The following is a 25084-nucleotide window of genomic DNA, read 5'->3' as shown; positions in this document are numbered from 1 at the left end:
CAAGGAGGCTGGAGCAGCCCAGTCCTGCTGTCCTGGAAGAAATGTCTGTGTTCAGCAGGGACAAGGACAGCAGGTGCCAGTCCTAGGCTCCCCCTCTGCCTGCTGAAGTGCACCCTACGCTGCCAGGGCCCCTGCCTGGCCTTGGCTGTCCCCCACACTGAGCTGGGAGGAGGAGAGGGGCCCAGGAGAGCAGCCTCGGCAGATAAAACAGCACCAGGTACACAGGAGCCCCTGGGATGAAGGCTGCAGCCATCACTGAGGGGACACTGCGGTGCCCATCAGCCCAGAGACACCCTCCACCATCAGGGACAGCTCAGTGCCACCAAAAGCAGGAGGCTCTGAGCAGTCTCTTGTTCTCAGGCCTTATCCATGGCACATGGATACCCCTCCAAGCCCAGCTCAGCTTCCAGGGCAGAAGTGTTTGGCTAAAGAAGACAAGGAAACCTGGATTGAGACTACGAAGGGAATAGTTTATTACTTAACACTTCATTCAGCTAAATCCACATAGCAGTACACAGAAAGTCTTCAGAAAAGTGCAAATTCTCACTCTGTATTTGTAATACGCCCCAGTTTTACAGAACAGACACCAGGTAAACAGCAGTACAGATCCAGAACTCCCCCAGCTTCCAGGCAAGGGGAATGATGCAACTTGAGATGCTTCAGTCACCTGTACAAAGCCATTTTTGAGCAGAGGGAATCAAGCTGGACTGTAACCACTCAGTGCCACCATGCAAGGAGCCCTCTCTTAGCTGGGGAGAGGACAAAAAGGGGAAGACAAAACAAAGTGATACCAGTTTTAAAATTAGAGACCATCCAGGTGCTTCCTAAGGCAGCACACACATCCCACCCTGCCCAAGGGACAGATCCCAGCTCTCCTGGCTTCCACCAGTGTCACACAAACACTTCTGCAAGGAAATGGGGGCTGGAAACCCCCCCCTCAGGAGCCTGGCAGGGAGGGCACCCAGAGTGCTGAGCCAGGGAGCAACAGCAGGGATGTGAGCATGCAGGTAGCCAGCCACAACTCTGAGAGCCCCTGTCCCAGGCCCATGGACACACAGCTTCACCAGAGAGCAAACCTGGGGACAAACCCCAGCCCCCTGGATTTTATCCAACACTGGCTGTATGACCACAGCTTCGGCCACTGCCCAGCTTTTGACAAGGTGTGTTTTACCTGGGAGCACCTCAGAAACAACATCCACGGCGCCCTTTGATCTGTGACCTGCTTTGTACTCGGGTCAGAAAGGCCTTTGTTCTTATCTGAGAGTGGGAAAGAACAGCTGACAACTCGAGGAAGGCTGTGCACAAACCAAGTGAACTCTACCACGATGCATTACAAAGTTACAGGGCAAGGAAACGAGAATTCCAGTCCTTCACGGTAACAGAAGTAAGGGATGCGAGATCAGAGCGGGGAGATAAAGGAGTTCCACAAATGGAACAATATAAATATATCAAACAGTTCCAATACAGTAGGAAAACAACAGTAGCAGCAGTTTCAAAACAGCAAATAGTAATTATACCCTGAAAGTACATTCAACACGTTGTGCCTGCTGCTGTCCTCCCAAAAGCATCACCACAGCTACAGCTCCCTGACAGACCTACCCATGGGGAAAATCCCAGACACAAAACACCCCACAGCTGGGTTTTCTTCCTTAATTAAGCATAGTTAGCCTAGGAACAGCTTCTAACAACGCTGCTTTGAAAACATTTTCTCCGTTTCTAGCGCTTGCCTAGAGACACAAAGCAGGTCTCTGGGAAGCTGCAGATCCCTGCTCTTTGTAGGAGCACAGCCATCACTCACAAGACACAATAACACAGCTGGGCTCACCACACGCACACACACACACTATGCTTTTTACAGTGTTTGTTCAAAATTATGTCCCAAGTCACTTGTTCTCTTCACTGTCTGGAGAAGAAAACCCTCAACGCCTCAGGGTTTACTCTGCTGCCAGTGGAAGCAATGGCAAGAGCTCCTTCGAGTTCAGTGCAGTGGGGATCCAGATCTGCCCCCTGTCTGGGAGAGCTGAGGGCAAAGCAGCAGTCAGAAATGCCTGCCCAGCCCTAGCCAGCACAGACAACAACAAAAGCATCCTCTGAGTGTGTCTGGGTTTGCCTATTTTCCCCACCATGTCAGTCAAATGTACAGTCAAGGTAGAAGAAACCCAAGCTTTTGGCATGAGATACATTTCACTCACTGGCAGAACAATTCAGAGATGCTCTCTCTTAACATAAAAAATAAATAAATAGCAGTGACAGGTCAGAACTTGTGCAACACAGACCTTCTCTAGAACATGTACATTCACGGACACTGAAATACTTCTCCATGGACATAGTGCAAAGCTGCTGGCAGCAGGAAACCCCCAAACCTCAGGGCTCTCTGAAGCCATGGAGAGGCAACACACACCAACAAACCCACCCTGTGCCATCCTGTGGCATCCAGCTGCGAGGGCACCAGCAGAGGGAGGATCAGTCTGGAGAGGCAGCAATAGTGGCAAAACAACAGCTTCAACTCCAGGGCACCTTGGGCTCTCCTCCCATCACCTCCACACAGGTAAAACCCAGCACTGAATTGCTGCTGCTGCCCTTTACTTGCTGCCAGTGACAGCAGGGAGCTTCCAGAACCAGCTCCCCTGGGCCAAAACAGGGCCTTTCTTGCCCAAAATCCAATATAGCCACAGGGAGAACTTGAGTATTGGTTTGGGTGGGTTTTTTTGGAAAATGTGATTTCAAGTCCCACTTGCTATTTGAGCAAAGGGAGAAAAACAAATGAGAGAAGCTGTTAAAAATTTACCCTTGAATAATAGTATTTGCAAAGTGCTATTCTAACAAATTACCTGACAGTACATGACAAAAAAAAATTAAGAAATCACAATTTAGTAACTGTGTTAGTCTTATCTTCACTTTCTTCCTTGGTTTTCTTTTTGTTGTTTTGTTGGTTTTTTTTAAATACACAGACAATATAAATACAAGCCAGCAAAAACCAAAAAGTCACTGACTAACATTTAAATTAAGTAATGGATACAGAAAATCAAGAAAGCTTAAGACCCTGCAGAGATGTGGGGAAAAAAGTAGCTACAGAGCCTGTGGTAGTCAGGAGGGGCAATTTTACCAAGGAATGACCAAGTTCCTGCTCCTTTGGAAGCCTTGGAAAGGCACCAAGCAATTCCAACCCCAAGCTGCAGCTGTTGCCACTATTGTCTCACTGCTAATTATTTTAAGACACACAGAGGAAAGCTACAATGCCCAAGAACACCTTCACCAACAGAAGAATTCTTAGGTAGCTGAAAAATGCCAACAATTTGCCTACACAAGAAATGCTGAGCTCTGCTTGGATGCTTTTGGAAGTGCAGACCTGAATGGAAGGTCTCAGAGCTGCAGGGAAGAAGCAGCCTTTGCTGTCAGTGTGGAGTGATCACTCCTTTAAAACTTTAAAACCTTTTCTCACACAAAAAAAGAGGTGTTTCAGGTACCTGAACTGAGTTTAAGACAAGATGTGGCAGCTAAGCTCAGCTGTCTCAAAAGGTACTCGGGCAGTTCATTTGCATTGGTGTGGGCTAATTAAACTTTTGGTCAAAAGGACTGAAAACTGCAGCAATAAATCCCCCCCTTTCCTCTGACCTCCTCTCCTTATCCCAGTTTGGTGAAAAGCCTGACAAAAGAAAGCTTCTTCTGCACAGAAAAAGAACGCAGCTGTTTCAAACACACACACACACAGACACAGAGATGAGACTGGTTCTGCTCCTGGGTCCTTTGTTCAAAGCCTCCCCTGGCTCGGGCTCTACGCAGAGCGCCAGGTCAGCCCGTTCTTGGCAGGCTCCAGGAAATTCTCAATCAGAGCCTCTATCAGCTTCTGCAGCTCTTCTTCCAGCACGCTTCTGTCACTGCAGGAGACAACAGGCCCAGGTCAGAGGGCTGGGAAATGCCCAAAGTTAAACAAACAAACACACAGTGAGAGCTGATGGGGATGGACTTGCTCTGATGTGTTTCCCACCCCTCCAGGTGTGGAGACTCCTGCTTTAACAAGCTCCTTTCCAGCAGGATTATCATGGCTTGGGCTGGAAGGGACTTGAAAAGATGGTGCCCAGAGCCCTCTAGTGGCCTTTTTCTCCTTTAAATTAATTTCAATTAATACTGCAATAATCAGGTGGTGAGGCCCGGGCACAGGTTGCCCAGGAGTGTCCAAGGCCCAGCTGGAGCAACCTGGGATGGTGGAAGGTGCAGAGGGGTGGAACAAGATGGTCTTTAGGGTCCCTTCCAACACACAGCATTCCATGATTCCATAATCATGAAGAGGAGGTTTCTGTGGTGTAAGCACACCCTGGATTCCCCCCCAGTTTTAAACTGGAAGTGGCTCGGCCCAGGTGAACAGCACCTGGCTGTTCTCCTGCAGCTCAGGGTAACACAGCAGATTCCCAAAGGCAGTGGGAGCCCACCTGGCTGCAAACACACCCACCAGCAGCAGCACAACTCCAGCAGAGGGACAACAGCCTGGACGTGACACCCTGGCCCCCTTGACAAGGTGAGGGTTGGTCACAGGCTGGCCTCTGACCTCAGAGAGCTTTCCTAGCCTGAACAACCCTGTGATTTTGTCACCTGAACGCTTTTTAACCCTAAGTAACGGGGGAACTGGGTTTGTTAGAGAATCCTGCTGCAGCAGATGCTGAGGGCCCCCTGCTGGTGTGCTGCTGAGGGCAGCAGCAGGCTGGGGACACTGACCTGTGCCCGGGCAGAGCACACATCTCGGCGTAGTACTTGATCTTGGGCTCGGTGCCGCTCGTGCGCAGCGTGGCCACGCAGCCGTTCTGGAAGGTGAAGGTGATCATCTGGCTGCTCTTGCTCACTGGCAGCACCTGCAACACAGCAGCAGCCCCTCAGCGCCCCTGCAGCAGCCCCTGGGAGCTCAGGAGCTGCAGCAGCACCGGCATCAGCGAGTGAGCAGCGGCCAGTGCCTCAGAGTGAGCACCGTGTTCCCCGTCTGCCTCCTCCCCGGTGCATTTGGGTTTGTGCACCCCTGCCCTGCACAAACACCCTGGAACTCACAGACTTGTGGTTCAGCTGGCTGCTGTCATAGCCTGTGGTGATGTCCCTGACGTGCAGGATGCTGTAAGCCCCACAGCACTTGGGGTATGACTCGGGGCCCTCGAAGTTCCGCAGCCTCTCAAATATCCTCTTGATGGTGGCAGGGTCATAGCACAGGAAATAGGAGGTCTTGGAGATGTGATACCCATACCTGCAAACACATTGATGCTCTCATTGTGACATTCAGAGGGTTGGGGCTCGTTTGTACCCAAAAGATCTCGGTACAGGGCTTAATGCTGACAAACACCACCCTTGTGTTATTTCTGGGGTTGCATCCCTAGCCATTCCTTCCTGCTCTGTTACAGATCCATTCTGGCACTGGGAAGCCATTCCCTGTGTCCTGTCCCAATCCCTCTCCAGCCCTCCTGGAGCCCCTTGTGATATGAGCTATGATGGGCTCTAATCCATCCTACATCAAAAAACCCCAAAGCAAGTTACAATGTGAAAGCATCTGAGGGACACAAACATTTACTCATATTTAAATAAATATTCCTCAGATGATTCCCAGCTCCAGAACAGCAGTGTAGAACATTCTGATGAAAGCCACCACTCACATTTCATAAATGTCAACGAGTTTCTGTGCCAGGGTCAGGCCCTGGCTCTGCAGGTAAGTTGCCATTTCTGCAATGACCACAGCTGCACTCACTCCATCCTTATCCAGCACTGATGTGCCACACATGAAGCCTAGGAAGAAAAAAGGGATGGTGGGAAAGTAACCTGACAGATTATCACTCTGATTGATCTGACTGAAGCTCTAACCTTTGATCCTGCAAAGGAAAATTGGCCAGGACATGGAGGCTGCTTTATTGCGGCTTATGCAGCAGAAATCCAATGATTTCTCATCTAACCTAATGATTTTGGGGGTTATAGGGCTGGAAAGATAAGCAAACACCAGAATCAGCAAGTCAGGTACAATTTATCATGGGAGTTGGCAAGTCAATTTGATGAGAGTAAAATATCAAAGCTATTAGGATAAAAATAAAGTACATTTTCTGTGTGTTTTATTTCATAGCTAAGATCAGTCCCTCCTAGTCACGTCCCCCCTCAGTTCTCAACAATTTAAAGGGATACCAGCACTCATACCAATAGACTCCTCAAATGCAAAGAGAACTTCTTTGCCATTGTCTAGGAGATTCTTCACTCTGCTTCCAATCCATTTAAAACCAGGGAGTGTTTCCTAAAAAAGGGGGGGAAAAAAGGGAGTGCTTAGAATATGTATTTTCAATTTAGATTCAATTCAAAGAAAAAAAAAAAGTATAGCCACTGTTCAGTTCAGACTAAAAAAAAAAACCAAAACACCAAAGAGAACACATAATATATTTTGAATTTTAGGGTCAATGGGAAAGACGGCTGCAGAGTCAAAACACTAAAGCTAAGGGATGTTTCTCTGGGTTCTTTTTGAAGTGTTTTAAATTTAAATCTAATAAATTGACAAGTAGAATAGGGACAGTAAAGAAGCATCAGATAAGTCATATCTTCAGTTTTATGAGGAGTCCAAGGCCAAGAGCCACTGGAAAGGATTTTCCTAGTGGATACTCAAGTAGGACACGAGTACCAAACCAAGGCAAAAGTGTGTCAGGGGCTGTGCTGCTCATCAGATGAGACACAGTTATTCAGGGGGAAAAGCTACAGAAATATAAGAGTTACACTTTTAGCTGCTGGGAGGGGAGAGCACTGTTCTGGGGGTTTTTACATAAATCATGCAAAAGCAGCCAAAAGCTTGGAAACAGCTTTTCTTGGAGAGAAGGAAGTTACAAATAAAAAGGAAGGAAAGCTTTTAGAGAAGGCCAAGAGGTTCTGTAAATTCCTAGTTCCTCTTTTTTCTTTCAGTTAAGTATGGCCTTTTTCAATTAAAAAAAAACAACAAACAACAAACAAACAGTATTTAGAGAACCAAATCCACTACAGAGAACTGACATTCGCCCTGATTATCTGGCCAGTCACTCAAAATGGTTCTCAGAGCTGCTTTCAATTTTAAATTCCTCATTTTTTGGCAAAACATTTATTCCTATTGCACATGGATTTAATTAAGACACGTATAAACAAGGCCTGGCCCTTTTTATGTTTGTGCCATGATTTCAGGCACTTGGCTCTCTTCTGGCTAACATCCAACATAAATCAGATTTAATTTGGATGCAGGAGCTAAACTGTCAGTCTGGGGGGGAAGACCCCCAAGCTTCTTTTTTAGCAAGTTCTTCACAAAGCTATGCATTAAAGGTCTGAACACAGGAGCTCCTCTGCCTGAAGTAAACCCAAAATCAAAACCCACTGGCACAGGGCACCTGAAGGGCCATGGTGTAACCTCCAAGTGCTCCTTACAAACCCACAACACTCAGAGTGAGCAGGGCAGGCTGCACAAATCCCCTTCTCTCACTCAGAGGGATTTCAGATAACAGGAATACCTTAGCTGTGGTTATCTGCAATCCAGGTGTTCATTCGTGTCCCTGGGACTGAGCTTTGCCCACGCTGATCTCCCAGTCCCAGAAGGCTGAGGAGGCTGAAGTCAGGCTTGTGTGGGTGGAGGAACATCCTCTGCAAGCTGGAACCCCTCACAGCTCCCAGCCAGGAGCCTGGATGCCATGTCCCCTGCCCACCCTTCCCCCCGTGAGGCCACCAGCAGGGCCTTGGATGGAGACAGCACCACAGCACCCACACTCACCTCAAAGTGAAACCCCTCTTTAAGGGCAATTGCCCTCAAGATCTTGGAGGAGACCGTGGTTGCCAGCATGTAGACATTGCTCACGTCAGCATCCTGGGAGCAGTTCTGCTTCCAGCAGGAGAACATCCACCAGCCAAACAAGGCCGCCAGCTCATTGCCCGTGAACACCTTCCAGCAGCCGCTGTGGGGAGAGGCGAGGGAGGATTGCTGAAGGCCCTCAGCACCCAGAGAGGCAAGGTCAGGGCTGGGCGAGAGGATTTCTGCAGTCCCTCAACAGGGCATGTGAGCACAGCACTGCCAAGCTGCTCTAGGCAAAGCCACCCTACTGACAGACTCCACACCCATCACACCTCAGGGATTTACAAGGCCAGGGCCCAAAGAGAGCCCCAGGGTCTCCCCTCTGGCACAGCCTGGATGAGCCAGCAGCACAAGAGCAGTCTAGAACTGATCCACACAGAGCAGTCTAGGCAACCTGAACATTGCAGGCAGCTTTCACTTACACAGCCATCAGAATTGGGGCCTGTTAGTGGGAGGAAAATAACTTCTGTTCAGTATGAACAAGCAGGGGGAAACAAAAGATTAAAATTCAAAATAACAAAACAAACAAACAAAAAACCCCACTCCACCAAAAAAGTCCATGACAACTGCCAAGGAAGGTTTGCCTGATATAAATGAAAACACAGCAAGCCAAATGATTTTACTGCCTTAAGTAACCACTCAGTTTTCAGCTCAGCTTTGTTTGGCCATTTACTATTACACCAGCAAGTATTTAATCTACTCTTTGCTGGGTGAATTGATCTAAAATGCATTTGGAGCAATACCAAAGGATAAAACTCGAAGGACAAAGGAAAAGAGTGGATTGAAGGCTTGTGACTGGCAATTTGGGGAGGTTCTGTGACTGTCACCACCTTTTCTGCAGGAAGACACAAGAAAGGGTCCCACCACTCACTTTTCCTGCTGTTCTGCCACTGCCAGTCTATCTGCATCTGGATCAGTGGCCACCACTATTTTGGCACCTTCTTTCTCTGCCAGCCTCAGTGACAGCTCCTGGGGGAGAAGGAGGGACAAAAAAACCAAAATGTGAGAGTGAATAAACCCCCAACCTTCCCACTTACCCCTAACACCCAGTGAAAGAAAAACCCCCCATGGGTTTCCCATAGCTGAAAGCAGCTTCCCCCTGCTCTCTCCCCTCTCAGTTTGCTTTTCCCCATAGAAATCAGCTGAATTAGAAACCAGAATACCAGCACAGATTCTCCTTCCTCAGGATTGGGGCACTTGACAGTGGAGAAGTCGGGGTCTGGATCTTTCTGCTCAGGAACTGGGATGGGGGGCTGGAAGCCAAAGGCTTGGAAAGCGAGCTGCACGTAGTCGTGGCCGACGCCGTGGAAGGAGGTGTGCACAAACTTCAGACTGCTCTGCACATTCAGCTCCCTGCAGGGAAACACAGCTTCAGCAGGATCCCAGCTCTCCAACAAGGCTGCTTGTGAGGGAAAGGAAAGCCAACCGCAATTCCCCTGTGGACTGCCCTGCTGATTGCTGCATTAATTCCAAAGGAATCGGTCAGAGTGCTTACTTTGCACTAGAAATCGCTGGGTTAAAGCTGCTTCTCCTGGAAGATGAAGTATTTACCTTCTGCTGAAACAGATCAAAGTCTCCCAAGAATAAACTGTTGATTTCTACATCAAACTCAAGCTCTTCCACCACCTTAAAATGTTATTTCCAGCTCTGCTTCATGCCATCCGTCCTCCTCCTTTCATTCTCATCCTCTGCCCCACCTAACCTTCAGACTGAATCTTTTTATGCATGTGCACCTCACTTTTACTCTGAATTTCAGCATTTTATTCAGAACTCTCAGAGCACATTCGCTTGCAACAAATGGTTTCCACTGGGATGTTTCACCTTAATTCCCAAAGGCAGATTATTCTCATTATTATTCTCAATCAAAAGGTTGAGAATAATAATGATAGGATAATAATAATAATGATAGATATAATAATAATAACCCTGAGGATGGTGACCCTTGAATTTGAGGACACCTCAGACAACACAGGGAGGCCTGTCTGCAGTCAGTTTTTCCCACATGCAGCCCACAGCTTACTTAAAAACATAACTTTTTGCTTTATACAATACCTATGATAGCAGATCTTGGTCAGGTCCTCCATGTAGCTGTCACAAATTTTCTTCAGAGGATCCTGCCTGAGGGGACTGGTGTCCACCAGATTTTCGTTCCAAGAGCCATTCCATGGCTCCACACACTCTTCTATGCATTTTATAATTTCCTTATCATGAGGAGAGGTGATCTGTGCTCCATTTTCCCAATAAACCTGGGGTAAGAGGAAGGAAAACAACACTCAGTTTATTTGCAAAGACTATTAACCTGATAAATTCTTTGAGCTGGAGGATTCCACCTACTTTCTGCCTAAGCCATACAGAGGACTCAGCATCTGACTGGCTTGATTCTCAAGACATCTGGAGTCATCCAGCATGAACTCCTGAGCTCACAACTGATAAATGGAGCTAACACAGCAGCACAACTGTTTTCACAGAAGCTGGTGTTGAACTATCACAGCTGAAATATCAGGATGTGAGAAACCAAAAGCAGGCACTCGTATCTGGGAGTGCTGTGCAAAGTGTAACAGTGGGAAAACATCACCTTCCCCAAGGCTGGCATTCCTCTGGAGAAAGGAACACAGCTTGGGTTTGAACCCAGAGCAAAGCAGATAAGCAGGGTGCCAAGGTCTGTGTTTTTCCACAGCTCAACAGCCCTAATCTCTCAGCTGGAAACACCCTCCAGAGTGGAAACTCCAGATCTAACCCAGCTCTAATAAAGCCTTTGTTAAAGACTTAGAGGCCACTTTTCCCACACTCTGCTGCCAACAGCCTGGCTGAGCTCATGGGCCAGACCCTGCTCACATCATCTGCCTCTGCCTCCTCACCTCTGGGTCTGTCACCTCCAGCTGGCATTGCCCAAAACCTTCAGAACCTGCTGAAATCCACAGGGGAATTTGGGAAAGACCAGGAAACACACCAGGGTCCTGGCAGAAGCAAACTGCTGCTCACTTCTTTGTGGACTGATGATAAGTTTGCAAACTTCTGGTATGTTTGCATCAGAAGACACAAACATCAAATTGCTTCTTGACAAATGAAGCACACTGGGAAATGCCTGTGGCTTCTCTCCTTGCTCACTGCTCCAGCTCAGCACAAACCAAGGCTGGTGAAGAGCTTCACTATGGCTCCAGGGAAGGCAAGAGCAGCTCAAGCACCCCCAGGAGCTCTCTCTGCCTTCCCTCACATGGCCATCACTCACCGACCTGCCACAGGGCTTCTAGAATGCTCAGCTAAAGTTGAGAGTTCAGTTCAGCTTCTTATAGAGCCGAGGAAGGAAATGCTCAGTTAAAACACTGCACTTGCTATTGTGGATGGTTTTATTGTCCCAAGCTTGCCAAGGGAAGCCACCCACCCTTCTTCAGTGCCCAGAAAACCAGGGCAAAAAACCAATAAAACCAAGGCTCCTGTGTTTTATGAATCCACTCTTCAATCGTTCCCACCTTCAGCACTGTGCCCTGCAGTGTGCATGAATCCACCTCAGTCCTGGTTAGTTCTAAAGTGAGTTCTAAGGCTCAGCTGCAAACACACCAAGTGCTGGGGCACTTCTTCAGCTGCTGATTAGACTCTGTGGAATGTCACTGCAGATTGATGCCCAAGACACACAAACTGTGTGCCCTTATCTCTCACCACGGACGAGTGGGTCAGCTTGTGGGAGGATCAATCATTTCACCTAACTTATCCTTCCAATGGACACACACACAACAAGGGGAGCCCTGGCACGGGCTGCCCCATCCCAGAGGGCTCCAGGGCCAGGCTGGGAGCAGCCTGGCCCATGGGAAGGTGGCACTGGATGGGTTTCAGGGCTCGCTCACCTTGTAGCCGTTGTCCTCCTTGCGGTTGTGGGAGGCTGTGATCATCACCCCAGCCACGGCGCCCAGCTGCTGCACGGCGTAGGGCTGCAAGGGAACCAGGGACAGCTCAGCCCAGCTCTGCCCCACACCCTGCCACAGCAGCCAGGGGCGCCCCCAGCCCTGCACCAGCCCAGCTGAAAGCCACACAGGTCAACACCCTGCCTCCTGCAGCACAGAGCCGGCGCTAGCTAACGCTGCTCCACAAAAACAAACGTGCTTCTTTATTTAATACATTTTCTAATTTATTTAAAAATGCAATCCTAAACTGGCCACCTGAAAGCCTGCACTCAGATTACAGCAGCCCTTGGACACAGAACAGAGGGATTCACAGAAAGGCTTGCTGGAAAACCAGTCACAGGCTCCCCCAGGCATTCCAGTCCATCCCTCAAAGCAAGGTCCACAGGACACACAGCACACTTATGGAATACAAGCAAGGATTTAAAGCCATGCAAGGAAAAGCTGCTGTGACCAGGGGAGCTTGGTTTTGAGGCATTAAAAGCAGAGGCACTGAGGAATTTGCCTGTTACAGCCTCCTTGAGGAGCCATGTGTACCAAGCAGCCTCTATTTTTCTGTTAAATAACAGAATTTAAGGAAATTTCTAGCTCTCTTTTCCAGTAAATTCAAATACTCCCATAACTGTGTGTTGCAACAACAGGATGAGAAGGTGACTCACCACAAAGGGGGTAGGGACATAGGTGGAGAAGAAGTACACAAGCACATCTTTTGCCAGCAGGACCGCTGCAGTGAGCTTTGCAAGCCTACCAAGGGGAAAAAGGAAATATTCAGTCAGGGCAGCCCAACAGCCAGATGGAACCCCTGCCACCTCCAGGCACTTGTTTCCTGAGGCACGCCACTGCTTTTTGGCCTCTGCCTGGAGTGGTATCCTACAAATGGCACAGTCAGGGTCAGAGCTCTCAGGCTGCAGAATGGGAGCCAGCACTGCAGCCCCTCCGTTAAACCAAGCAGATATCCCACACACAACACACATCCTCTGCTCAAGGACAGACCCAGCTTCCCAGGGAGTCTGAAGCACCAGATGTCTGCAGCAGCAGCTTTGGGAAAGGGTTGGGAATGCCACACTGAGCTCCTTTGCCAGCCCTGCCCAGCAGCTCCACACCATGCCCAGGAAGCAGAGCTACTCCTAAAAAATATCCCTGCACAGCAGCACCCCTCATTCCAGAATGTTTAGGAACAGGAACAGCACCCAGAGTTCTCACTTTATAGTAAACTTAATAAACTATTTATTATAAACTATCACAAACTCTCACTATTATAAACTTTCAAGCACCAGGGAGGCTCATTCTCTTCCAGGTAACTGATACCAAACATTTTTGCACAGCTCAGGAGATAAAGGGAAGTCTCAGAGGCAAAGCAGAGCAGATATTGAATGGTGTAAGCTCACCTTGCTCTCACAGACAGGCACCAATACTGACTTCCCTCTCTCCATCACCAGCAACCCAAGCCTCTCTAACTCAGAATTCCCCTGCAGCAGCTGCCAAAAGCCACCTGAGACCACCTGGAAGGGTCTGAAAGCTCAGCTGGGAGCTGAAGCCACTGGAATTCTGCTTGGTTCACAGGACACAGCTGGGTGACCTGCTGCCCACAGTGCTGGGACAGCACTCTGCTCCCTCTGGGAACACCTCTGGGGGAGCTCAGCTGGATTCCAGCTCTGGGGATGGGGGGAGCACACACAGTCAGGAGCTGAGGTGCTGCTTGGACAGGAGAAACACCTCTGTGACCCTGCAGGCTCCATGCCAGGCTGTGGGGGGCTGAACAGGAACTCCACTCCTGCAGCTCCTCATTTCCAGACTGTGCCTAACCCACACGGCCTGGGGAAAAAGGGCCACACACACACCCCAGGGGAGAGGGGAGACTCACTGCATTCTGTGCTCTACTGCACCAGGGACTGCTTCACCCCCAAAACACTAAACACTACTACATTTCGAAAGAAAAAGAACTGTTAGTTACAACAATAACTGCAATAATTGACTCCTCCTTACCAAAGCACTAATTGGCTACTGGGTTGGCTTTTTTGCACAGCATGCCATCACCCACGTGGGTTTTGCTGCCCAGTGACAAGGGATTAAGATTCCTTAGAGAATTCGGGAAGCAGTTTCCTCCCCTTTCCTTGCAAGGAGCACAGTTTGCCACTGCTGGACATCCACATTTTGAGCATTCCAGGTAAAACCCCCTCAAAGTGAGAATACACAGGGTTACAGCAGGCTGCAGGTGGAACTGCCCTCCCCCAGGCAAGCTTAAATCGAGTGTGAGGTTCCAGAGAATGAGAGTGTCAAAAGGGCATTAATATCCAGGGGAATTTACCTTCGTGTTCTAATTTGTCTCCAGGCACATTAAGCCTAATGTTCTTGTGCATTTAATCTGTAAATTCCCTGGTGGAGAGCAAGCAGCCCTACACTCCTCCTGAGCTGGCAAACAAAGGATTTAGTCCCAGCCTCTCCTCATTACTGTTCCAGTGGACTAAGGGAGAGGAAAGAGTGTGCCCAGCTCATCCCAAACCAAAAGAGAAAGTGCTGACAGGACAGAAAGCATTCAAAGCCACAATTTCATTTCTAGTCTTGCAGATGTAATCAATACTCATACTTCTTACTGCTGCAGTTGCTGGTGACCTGACCTCGTGTGTCATATCCAACAACAAAGCCTCTCTGCTTAAAGTCTGAAAAGTTCCTCTCCAGGTACTTGTAGATCCCCTGGAGAAAAGAAAAAAACAGAAAAAAAAAGAAAAGGAGAATTAGCTGGGCTGCAGCACACACAAACACTGAAGGCGATCTTGCACAAAGGATGGATCATGTCAGCAGGCAAAACACAGCTCAAACACATCAATATATTCACAAGATTATTCAAACATTAGTCACAAAAGCAGCAGTGGCTTTCCCCCAGTGGTCACTGAAAGAAAGCAAGTAACCAGAGAAACTTGTGGGAAATAAAAGAGAGCAGGAAAACAACAATAAACCCTCAGGAAGCAAACACTCATTTTCAATCCATACTGTGCTTTGTTTATTCAAATCATATTCTCAAGGCTGAATTGAGAAAAATCCATGTTTTGGAAGCTCTGTACCAGCATTAAACAGATTTTCCCCCCAGCCAGTAATTGGTGCAATCCTTCAGGATGCTTTTCTCTGGGTGTCTGGAAAGGCAGCCTGCAGTTCAGCCAGGATCCCTTCTCTTAAATGGCTTTGGCCCTTCAGCCCCCAGATTGTCAAGGCTGGGAAAGGCCTTGGGGATCAGGTCCAAGCAGGCTCTCCAAGGACATGCCCCAAAGCATGACCTGTTTACACAGAGAGAGGGAGATATTTACTCTTGAAACAAAGAGAAACCTTTGAATAGCGGCAGGACTGGAGGCTGTGATCCCCTGCTGCAGTCGCCTTCACGCTGAACCCAAAGCACACCAGGTGCTCACCCTGCCAACAACTTCCACTCACAGCTGCGAGGAGAGGAGACAGCAACGGGAAAAGCTCTTCAAGCTGACTTGAACAGCATCTGAAGACACGAACAGCACATTTCCTATAGCAGAGCCGTTATTTAGGCTAAGATTTGGTATGAAGGAAAACAGCAATGTCTTCACTTTCAGCTATGGAGCAGTTTGCTCAAAAGCAGCCCCTAAAGCTCAGCCCCAGGGTTCATAGCTCAAGGTAACTCAGTCCTTTGGGACTTGCTTGCTATCCAAACATCTTTATGAACGCTGCAGAAAGTAAACCAATAAATGCCGGTGAGGAAGTGAAAGCAGAGCCTCTCCACTGCCCAAACCCTCTGCCTGAGCTCACACCAATCCTCCTCCAGCTGCCCCAAGGGCAGCGAGGAATCCCAGCACCTCTGGGGTTAACTCCTCCCTTGGAAAAGCGTCTCAATTTAAAGAATTTGTATTTTCCCTTAACAAGGCTCAGGTTTTCATAGTGTCCCTAATTACTTCTGCTATTAAACCCCCACCACTTCTAAAGGAGGCACAAGTGCATCTGGTGGTGATAATTAATGGCTCATTAGCGGGTGCCAGCACTCAGATCTCAGCCACAATTCTCCTCAGGTGACTCAAGTACCACAATTGCCTCTCCCACGGCGTGGTTTGGGTGATTCCCTGATGCAAAATCCATGGAAAAGAGCAGGCCCACATCCACAGCATGGCCTGTCCCTTCTGCTCAAAAGTTCAAAAGAAGTGAGGGAACAGTGATGGTATGAAGAATAAAACAAAGATTTTTGGCTGATGAAATCCAGAGAGGAAGGAACAGCTTTATGAAGCCCAGCATTTACATTTTTCATCTTTTACCTTTAGCTTTGCTTTTTAAGCAGCAGCAAACTCCTTGATGCAAAGCTGGCTGGTTTTGTCACTGTGCAGATCAGTGACAGGTTCCTTTCCCACTAATAGAAGCACCTGGACATGCATCAAAGCAGGAGAAAAGCCAGGGAATCAGGGCTTTATGTGGAGTTTAAAACCTGCAATTGTCAGCAGAGTCCTCAGCAAGTGCTGAATATTCTGTGCCTTCCTGGACCTGACTTTTCATAATATCAATATAATCAAATCAAGTGAAGATCCAATGGAAAAAAAAAGAAAAAAGGTCAAACGACAGAAAAACCAGCTCAAATGAAGGACACAGAACACACGTGCAACTTCACTACAGCTTATTTTAACTGAAGGAAGTATTAATTACAGGCCTGATATTTGACTGGCCAGTTATTCCTGTCCCAGGCAAGGGCAAACCCAGGGCTGTCCATGCTCACAGCAGGACTGCTCCCGCCCTCAGCCTCTCAAAGTGCTCAGAAAAGGCTGAGATGTGCTGCAGTTCACTCCACAAACTGCAGAAAGCTCCAATCCACCCCTCAGAGGCCACGTGCCCCAGCCTGATCTGCAGCTCTAATAAACAACCAAAAATAGCAGCTGTGCAGAGGGAGCAGAGGCACACACCCTGGGCTAAAACTCCCAAAAACCAGCAGTGCCCACCCAACTGAGCCTGCCAGCTGTGCCCTGCCCAGCAAAAGGGAATTCTCCTCCCTCTGAGCCAGCAGCCTCACAAAGGGCAGGGAAATCACCCCAAAAACCCCCTCTGCTGCCAGGGAAACAGCAGCCTTCTCTGAGCAGCCTGGCTGCTGTTAACAATCCCACCCCTGGCAACAGAACACTGACTTTTAAACCCCTTTCATCCATCTGCTCCCACTTGATCCAGAGTCCAGCTGGAGCTGCTGATGCCTCTGCAGCCTTTGTGGCAGAGCAGGCTGGCACACCTGGAGCAGCACGGGGAGGAAGCACCATCCCAGGATATGTGTCCAGCTGGCAGGTCAGACACCTACAGGAAGCTTTTTAGGGCCAAGGAGGGAGATCCTGCAGAGCAAAGCTGCCAGAGGGAAGGCTGGGTCTCAAAGCAGCACTTCCACACAAAGCCTCCCAAAACAGCCCTGGAATTTGGCCTCTCCACAAGAGTGTGGGCTCCAGTTGTAACAGCTCAGACAACAGAATGTCAAACAGCTTTGGGGACGCCCAGCTGTTCCAAGTTCCAAGCACAGCCCTCCACCCTAGGCCAAGAGAAATTGTCATTTCAGTCACATGTCCTGAGGGAGGGGAGAGCATCAGCCTGCAAAGAGAAACCAGCTGAAAAGCTCAGGTGCATAGTATCAAATGAGACGTTTTACCAGCCCTTTCATAACCATGTCATAAAACACCTTTGATTATACTTTTTATAGAAATGGAGTCTATCTGTCAAAATAGGTAAAATGCAGTACTTTTGTCATAACAAACATCTTATTGATTTCCCAAGCACAAGTATTCCAAATACCCCAGCTCGTGCTATTTTCAACAGTCAAGGCTGGGCACAAATTAACTGTTTATGCCGTTTACTCAGCCCATCTATGCCCACAACTTGTGCTGAAAACAAAAGAACAGGCTTGCTTGGTTGGGGCTTCGCCTCTTTCCTGTGGGTTATTTTCGCTGCTTTATTTTTGTAGTATAATATAGAAAGACAGGTATTTATATATTAAATATATAGATATATCTTATGAGCTTAAGGCAGCTCATAAGATCTCCAGTGCAGGGCTGTGAGGCAGACTGAGCACTGGCCAAATTCCAGCCCAGCCCAAGCTCTCCAAGCCACCTCATCCCTCTGAGCACTGAGCTTCCCATGCTTCCCCTGGCTGCAGCATCCCAGCTCAGGGCTTCCAGCAGGGCCCCAGCTGAGCCCAGCAGGATCCCCCCGGGGCAGGGGCTCCCCCAGAGCTCACCTGTGTGGACTGGATGACGGTGAGGTCGTTGATGTAGCAGAAGCCAGCCCCCATGGCCGAGCGCAGCCCGGCCGTGCCGAAGCTCAGCCGGCAGCACAGGCGCTCGCGCAGCTCCCGGTGCTTCCCGTCCTGCAGCAGGCTCTCAATCTGCTCCTTCGTCTTCTGGTTCTGCAAAAGACACCCAGGCATCCCCTCAGGGCTGGCAACCAGGAGCTCAACTCTGCATGCCCATCAGTTCCAGGTAATTCATAGGGCAAACCCCTCCTATCCTATGAACCGGCCTCCACCCTAACTCACTTCTCCCATTATTCCCACATTATCCTTATTAACAAAGGATTCAAGAGCTCCTGCTGCCACTGATGTGGCTGTCTGGTCACTAGGGCACCTCCCAGGCCCTCTGTGTGAGGAGCAGAGCCTTTAGAACAGGTTTTTCCCAAGCAGATAACACAATTCCATTCCCAGCCTTTGCCCCTGGAGGATGGACAAAAACCCAAACCTCGAAGCAGCATTTCCTTCCTCCCCACCCACAGGAAACAGACACAGTAAGACCCTGGAAATCAAAGGATGGTTAGGGCTGGAAGGGACCTTGGAGACCAGCCCATTCCACAGGCAGGGGCACCTTGCACTGGAGCAGGCTCCTAAGCCCCTCCAGAGCGGGCAGCTCTCACGCAGGCTGATCCCCCTGCTCAGGCAGGATTTCCCTAAAGCCACAGCACCAGCACAGCTTTGCACACCTCTGCTGTCTGCTCCTCAGCCATCCAGCTCACACTGAATTCACCTGGCCACCAAGCAACCCAGCCTGCCTGCTGGGCAGCCAGCTTGGGCAGGGCTCACACAGCAGCACCTGCAGAGGGGCAAAACGCTGCTCTGGAGGCACAAGGGTACCACTCACATGTTTTATCAAAATCCTCCTTTCACTAGGATCTTTCTCCTGAGAAGCTGGGAAGCTTCAGCCTCTCCGTGTTTTGCTGCTTTGGAATGTGATTTGGAGAACTGCTTACCCAGCATGTGAATTGTTATTACTTGATGACCAATGACAGCCACCTGTGTCGAGGCTGTGAGCAGCCACAAGATTTTATTGTCCATTCTTTTCCTCTCCTCGCTAGCTCTCTGATGTCTCCTTTCTCTTTCTTCTACTGTATAATTTTCTTTTAATATAATATACATCATAAAACAACAAATCAGCCTTCTGAGACATGGAGTCAAGACTCTCCTCTCCTCCCTCATCCTGAGGACCCTCAAACACCACCCCACAAGGGCCCCTCCAGAGCAGTGCTGCCCCAAGCAGGGTGGCAAGGAAAGGTCAGAAAAGGCAGATGGCATCTGCAGGGCAGGGGTGAAGCTGCCCTGACATTTAAATCAGAGGTCAGGCAGCACTGGGAAGCACACTCCAGGGGGAGGCTCTGCAGGAGGAAAAATAATCCATAGAACACACTGAGAAATCTGAAATTATTTCTGCAGCTTGACAGCAGACCGTGCACACTAGACATGTGAATTCCAAACAACTTTTTCTTTCTTATTTTCATGTCTGTGTGCTCTGAAATAAAAGGCAAGGCATTATTGTCCAGGCTCCTGGATGGGCTGGCAATCCAAGCAAGGCACTGCTCACCACACAGGCCCAAAAAGAAACAACAACAATGGGGCACAACAGGCATCAAACCGGAACAGTGCAAGGCCCTCTCTCAGCTGTTCACAGGCAGCCAACCAGAAAACAAATGACTGATGTGAAAAGAGTCTGAGGCAGGACTATTGAAAACCTCATTCCACACCAGGACAGTGCAGGGCTTGGCTTTAAAACCCAGTTATTAAATTACACAGCATCCTCTGCAGCTCTTCAGGGCACACTGCACGCTCCCCTGCAGAAACAGAACAGAAATCACACATCCCACAGCTCATGGAGCTCTGCAAAACTCAGGCAGCGCTCCAGCAATAGCACAAACATGTCTTTTAAAAATAGATTAACGAGCATTTTTGACTGAAGCTACTTAATTAATTCCCTAAGGAATAAAAATCCCAGTATGGCATCACCTTTACTCCTTCCCAGCTGCCCAGCCTGCCCTTTTACCCCAAGCTGGAGTTTCACACCACATGGCCCAAGATTTCCCTTCCTGCAATGCCCAGCCTGGCTCTGAGCACTGTCTGCCCCCTGACCTGGGAATTCCACAACACTGCTGACACTCAACCCCCCCAAAAAACCCAAAAAACGGGGGCTCTGCTGGTTGGCTTGGCAGCTATGACATCAGGTCAGAGGGCTCACAGGGGCTTTTGTGATGCTTCCTCTTCCCAAGAGCAAAAAAGAAAAGTTTCTTGGAGATTTTAGGCCAAATTCACACCTTCCAACCATACGATCAGCACCAGAATTTCTGTAGAAAATGCAGACATTTGTTTACTTGATCAGCCTCCTCAAGCACTAAGAATACTTCAACTTCATTATACAGGAATAAATAAATACATGACACCTCTCTAATAGACATATGTGTATGTCTATTAGACATACATATATATGTACACAATAAATCTAGGCTATCTCATATAAATATGTACATAATAATTATACCAACCTGTTATAAATGTGTATATAACAAACAAATTATACTGACCCAATACAAATGTGTATATAATAACTAAATATGACACATAATAACTAAATTATATGTAATATTATGACATATAATAACTAAATGATACCAACCTGTTATAAATGTGTATATAATAACTAAATGACACCTACCCAAGAGAAATGTGTATATAATATGATACTGGCCTAATATAAATGTATATATCATTACTAAATTATACTGACCCAATATAAATGAGTATATAATAGCTAAATATTATATATAATAACTAAATTATATATTATATAATATTATATATAACATTATGATACATAATTACTAAATGATACTGACCCACTATAAATGTGTATATAATAAATAAACTATACTGACCCAATCTATACAATGACACCCACCTAATCCATCCCCCCTGGTGTCTGTGGAGCACACATCTGTAAATGTTTAGCACAGCCTACAAAGGCCAGGCCAAGGCCCCAGTCAGGAGCCCCCAGCTCCCTGTGGAAGAGGTGTCCAGCTGCAGCAGGAGGTGGCAGATAAGGGACAGTGGCCCTGGGAACACACCCTGCTGGGGCACAAAACCACAGCAGCACAGGGCTCTGGTTGGGTTTCTGGGTGTTTGGGTTTTTGGGTGAGCTGGCTGTGCCACAGGGTATCCCTGCTCCTCGTCCCTGCAGGTCCCCCAGGAGCCCTGCCTGGATTGTTTGCATCCTTTAAATAATTTAAGTTATTGCATTATAAATATAAAAAACAACTGTTTATCAGAAGTGACTGCCAGAAGCAGAGCTCTGGGGTCACAACCTGCACGAGACTCTGCAACACATTTCAGAAAGGCTTGAAGAACTGTTATTAAGCAGAAAGGAAAAATATATATTCTCTGCCAAACTTGCAGCTTTCCATGTACTGCACAGTCACCTGCTGGGGCAAAACCCACACTTTTTGGGGCTCACCAGGGTTCAATATTTGGAACAAGTGGAAAAGTAAAGACGGGGCATTAATGAGTATTTCTTATGGCTCTTTCACACCCAATCTTGTTAATCACCTGCACTTACCACCAGAGTTAGGTTTCAAAGCTAATACCCTGTCAAAATAATTTACTACTCACAGCAATTTATTCTTTCTGTTTTGCACACACTATGCATGCATAGCTGAAAGAAGGGGGAAAGCCTCAAGCTCGTTCGAGCTTCAATGAATTTTTCCACGGCCTTCATTTTCCCCATGTTATCCTAAAAAATTCACTTAAAAGCCTTAACAAGCAAAAATATTGCAAGGCAAACGGCTGGAGAAAGTTACTGGTCTCAAGCTATCAACTCAATTTCCTCTTGGAAAGCATCTCCAAAGCCACAAAAATTACAAGAACATCCCAAAAGCACCTTACCAGCAAGGAGGAACCCTCCACTGAGAAAATGACGCTGAGCCACGAATTAGGAAAATTTGGGGAGGGTGCAGTGAGTGGGGCCTGCTCCTGGGTCGTTCATCCCAGGCTTCCCCCCACGGGGAGCTCCAGCAGAGCCTCCGGGAGCCCAAGCCCCTGCAGGCAGCCCAGGTGTGCTCCGAGCAGCCTGGCACAGCCCAGACCCTCCCAGGAACCCCCAGGCACAAGCAGGAAAATCAGGATGTGGAAGAAGGGGAATTAAAGGGAGAAAGTGGGGAACAGTGCCCAGATGCTGGCACGCCTCACCAAGGAGGGCTGCACAGGAGCTCTGCCTCCTCCTGAGCGCCAACACCCAAACCTCAGAGGACACAGAGCACGGCCCTGGTAATTAATTACAGCCGGCAATTTCCAATCAAGCCGGAGGGCAGAGGCCTCCCCCAGCTGGGAACGGAGTGCATGGATTTTTCCTTTATCAGGGGCACCAAAAACCCCTGCAGCTCAGGAAGCTGGGGGTGGGAAGGGGGGGCTCAAGGCTGATAAGCAGCAGAGGTTTGTGGTGAGCACTGGAGCAGCAATCCCTGCTCCTGCCACATTCCCTGGCCTCCCCCACCCCCGTGGAAGCTCACACGTTTTTAGGGAAGGCAAAACAACCTGCTAAAAGCAGCAAAAGCCTTTCACTGCGCTCACAAGACATAAAATATTTACTGGGGTTCATGCTGGGTTATCACATGTGTTATCAGGAATGCTATTTCCTCCCTGCCCTCCTTCCCTCCCCCGGATATTTTCACAGCAGCAGCAGCCCTGGGTGCAGGAGGTGCAGATGGCACCTGTTAATTTCTGCAGAGCTGGGAGGAATAAACCACACTTCCAGGCAGGAATAAACCACACTTCCAGGCAGGAATAAACCACACTTCCAGGCAGGAGAGAGCTCCTCTCAGAGCCATCAGGTGGCACCTGCTGCAGCTTTCCCCCTTTGATCCTGGCAGGGTGAAGCTGGAGAGGAAGCAGAGCCAACACACTGCCTGCCGTGGCTGATAAAAATAAAGGCAAAAGAGGCCCAGGAGAGAGAAACCTAAAATAAAAATGAAGGAAAAGCAGCCAGAAGCCCAAACCCCTGGTGCACTGGCAGCTTACCCTCCCCCAGCATCAAGGTATTTATTTAAAGCACAGGCCTCAATGGTTGGACAAACCAGCCACAAAAAAAACCCTCAAAAAACCCAAAGTAACCCTTTCAACCACAGGACAGGCAAAGCACCCTGCAATACCACGCTGTTTCCATGGGTTTGGGTGGTTAAATCCAAATTAACCGAGCCTGCAGTGCTCCTGACAGGAAAACGGGAATGCTGGACCCTGGCTGTGCCTTTCCTGGGGAGGGTTAAACTCAGGCAGCAGAGGAAAACACACTCACACAGCATTTAACCAGCTGCTAACCCAGCCCTAGGAGGAGCAGGTGGGGCGGGCACGCTGTTCCAGGTGCGGGGAGGACACCAACCATCCCCATCCCCGCCCAGGTGAGCGCCAGGATGGCACCAACCATCCCCATCCCCGCCCAGGTGAGCGCTGGGCAGTGCTCCAGGTGCCAAGACAGCCCCACCCCTGCCCAGGTGAGCACCGGGATGGCACCATCCCCCTGCCTATCCATGCCCAGGTGAGTGCCAGGCAGCGCTCCAGGTGCAGGGATGGCACCATCCATGCCCAGGTGAGCACCAGAATGGCACCGACCATCCCCATCCCCGCCCAGGTGAGCGCTGGGCAGCGCTCCAGGTGCCAGGACGGCCCCATCCATGCCCATCCGCGCCCAGGTGAGCACCAGGCAGTGCCCCAGGTGCCAGGATGACCCCATCCTTGCCCAGGTGAGCACCGGCATGACCCAACCCCCGCCCAGGTGAGCGCCGGGCAGTGCCCCAGGTACCCGGACCCCCATCCGTGCCCATCCCGGAGCCGGGGCCGTGCTTTGCCCGGGCGGGCGGTGCCGCAGCCCCGGGAGCGGCGCGGGCGGTGTCGCCGCTGTCGCTATCGCCGCTGTCGCCGCTCGCCCACCTTGTCCCAGCTGAGCCACTGCCACACGGCCTTGTCCAGCTGCGCGTCCCCGGTGCTGCGGGACACCAGCACGTTCGAGTTCACGTCCCCGGGCGCACCGCAGTCGCCCATGGTGGCGGCGGGGAGGAGGAAGAGGAGGATGAGGACGGAGAAGGCGCCGCTCCTTCACTCCGCCGCCGCACCGCGCATCGCCCGCGGGGAAGGAGAGGCGGAGGAGGCCAAGGGGCGGCCGGGGCTCGGCTTTTATCGCTGCCGGCGGCGATTAACGGGAGCAACGGCGATTAACGGGAGCGACCGCGACCGCCCCCGCCCCGCCCGCCCCGGCCGCGCCCCGCCGCGCGGCACCACGGGAAATGCAGTCCCCGCCGCGCGCAGGGCGGTGCCGGGCACGCAGCGCGAACTACAACTCCCGGCAGCCTCCGGGAGCGGCACCGGCCGCGGGGACCGGGGGTTCGCGTCCCGCCTCCGCCGCGGGGCGAAAACAACGCCCCGAAAATGTCCCGTGTGTGCCCTGCTCCCGCCGACCGGCACTGCCCGGCCCCAGGGACGGCTACAGCCCTCCCTGGGACCGACCGGCAGCGCCCACAGCGTCCTGTGGTCCCCCGGGAGGGCAGCGGATAGGGCGCCGCCTTGGGGGTGCGCCGCTTGCTGAGAAGCGATTCCAGATGGCAATTCCAAAGCCATTAGTGGGGGATCTCAACCCTCCCCGGCTGCACCAGCTCCAGTTGGATTGCCTGGCTGTGAGCAGCAGGCTCGGAGGGACCACATCCTGCTAGGCATTCTCATCCAATACAGCATCCTCGTCCTGCTCAGCATCCTCATCCTCCAGAGCATCCCAATCCCACAGCATCCTCACCCCAAAGAGCATCCCAATCCCACACATCATCCCAATCCCACAGCATGTCCTGGCAGAGGTTGCCATAGTGACAGCAGGCACAGGAATAGAATCAGGGAATCACGGATGGTTTTGGTTGAAAAAACCTTAAAGCTTATTTCATTCCCATTCCATGCCATGGGCAGGGACACCTCCCACTGTCCCAGGCTGCTCCCAGCCCTGTCCAGCCTGGCCTTGGGCACTGCCAGGGATCCAGGGGCCTCCAGAAGAGTTTTTAAAGCTGAAACCCATTCCCAGGTGGAAGGAGAGCCAAGGTCTCTGTGCTTTCCCCTGAGTGCCCA

The 25084-nt window shown here is 49.9% G+C and overlaps 1 protein-coding gene across 1 annotated transcript; it reads right to left on the bottom strand.

Moving 5' to 3' along the window:
• Positions 1-449: 449 nt before the first annotated feature.
• Positions 450-24217, bottom strand: PGM2L1 (phosphoglucomutase 2 like 1). Its single transcript, XM_066571829.1, has 14 exons — positions 23909-24217; positions 17918-18085; positions 14297-14403; positions 12369-12453; positions 11656-11739; positions 9866-10059; positions 8977-9166; positions 8685-8782; positions 7736-7916; positions 6160-6253; positions 5631-5760; positions 5038-5227; positions 4714-4847; positions 450-3878 (listed from the first exon to the last, which is right to left on the bottom strand). Exons 1-14 carry the CDS (start codon positions 24017-24019, stop codon positions 3776-3778), a joined length of 1869 nt encoding a protein of 622 aa, XP_066427926.1. The 5' UTR covers positions 24020-24217; the 3' UTR covers positions 450-3775.
• Between the last annotated feature and the right edge of the window lie 867 nt (positions 24218-25084).

This window comes from Molothrus aeneus, chromosome 2, assembly GCF_037042795.1.
Source record: "Molothrus aeneus isolate 106 chromosome 2, BPBGC_Maene_1.0, whole genome shotgun sequence".
NCBI classification, from domain to species: Eukaryota; Metazoa; Chordata; class Aves; order Passeriformes; family Icteridae; genus Molothrus; species Molothrus aeneus.
Note: the sequence above shows the minus strand (reverse complement) of the source record. Positions and strands in the feature narration are given on the sequence as shown.

Excerpts from the sequence above, each read along its gene's own strand:
- PGM2L1 (XM_066571829.1), bottom strand. The coding sequence starts at position 24,019 with ATGGGCGACTGCGGTGCGCCCGGGGACGTGAACTCGAACGTGCTGGTG. Across the intron at positions 11,740-12,368 it reads ATGTCCCTACCCCCTTTGTG|CCCTACGCCGTGCAGCAGCT; the intron begins GTGAGTCACCTT and ends GTTCCCTTGCAG. Across the intron at positions 7,917-8,684 it reads GTGGCAGAACAGCAGGAAAA|CGGCTGCTGGAAGGTGTTCA; the intron begins GTGAGTGGTGGG and ends CTCTCCCCACAG.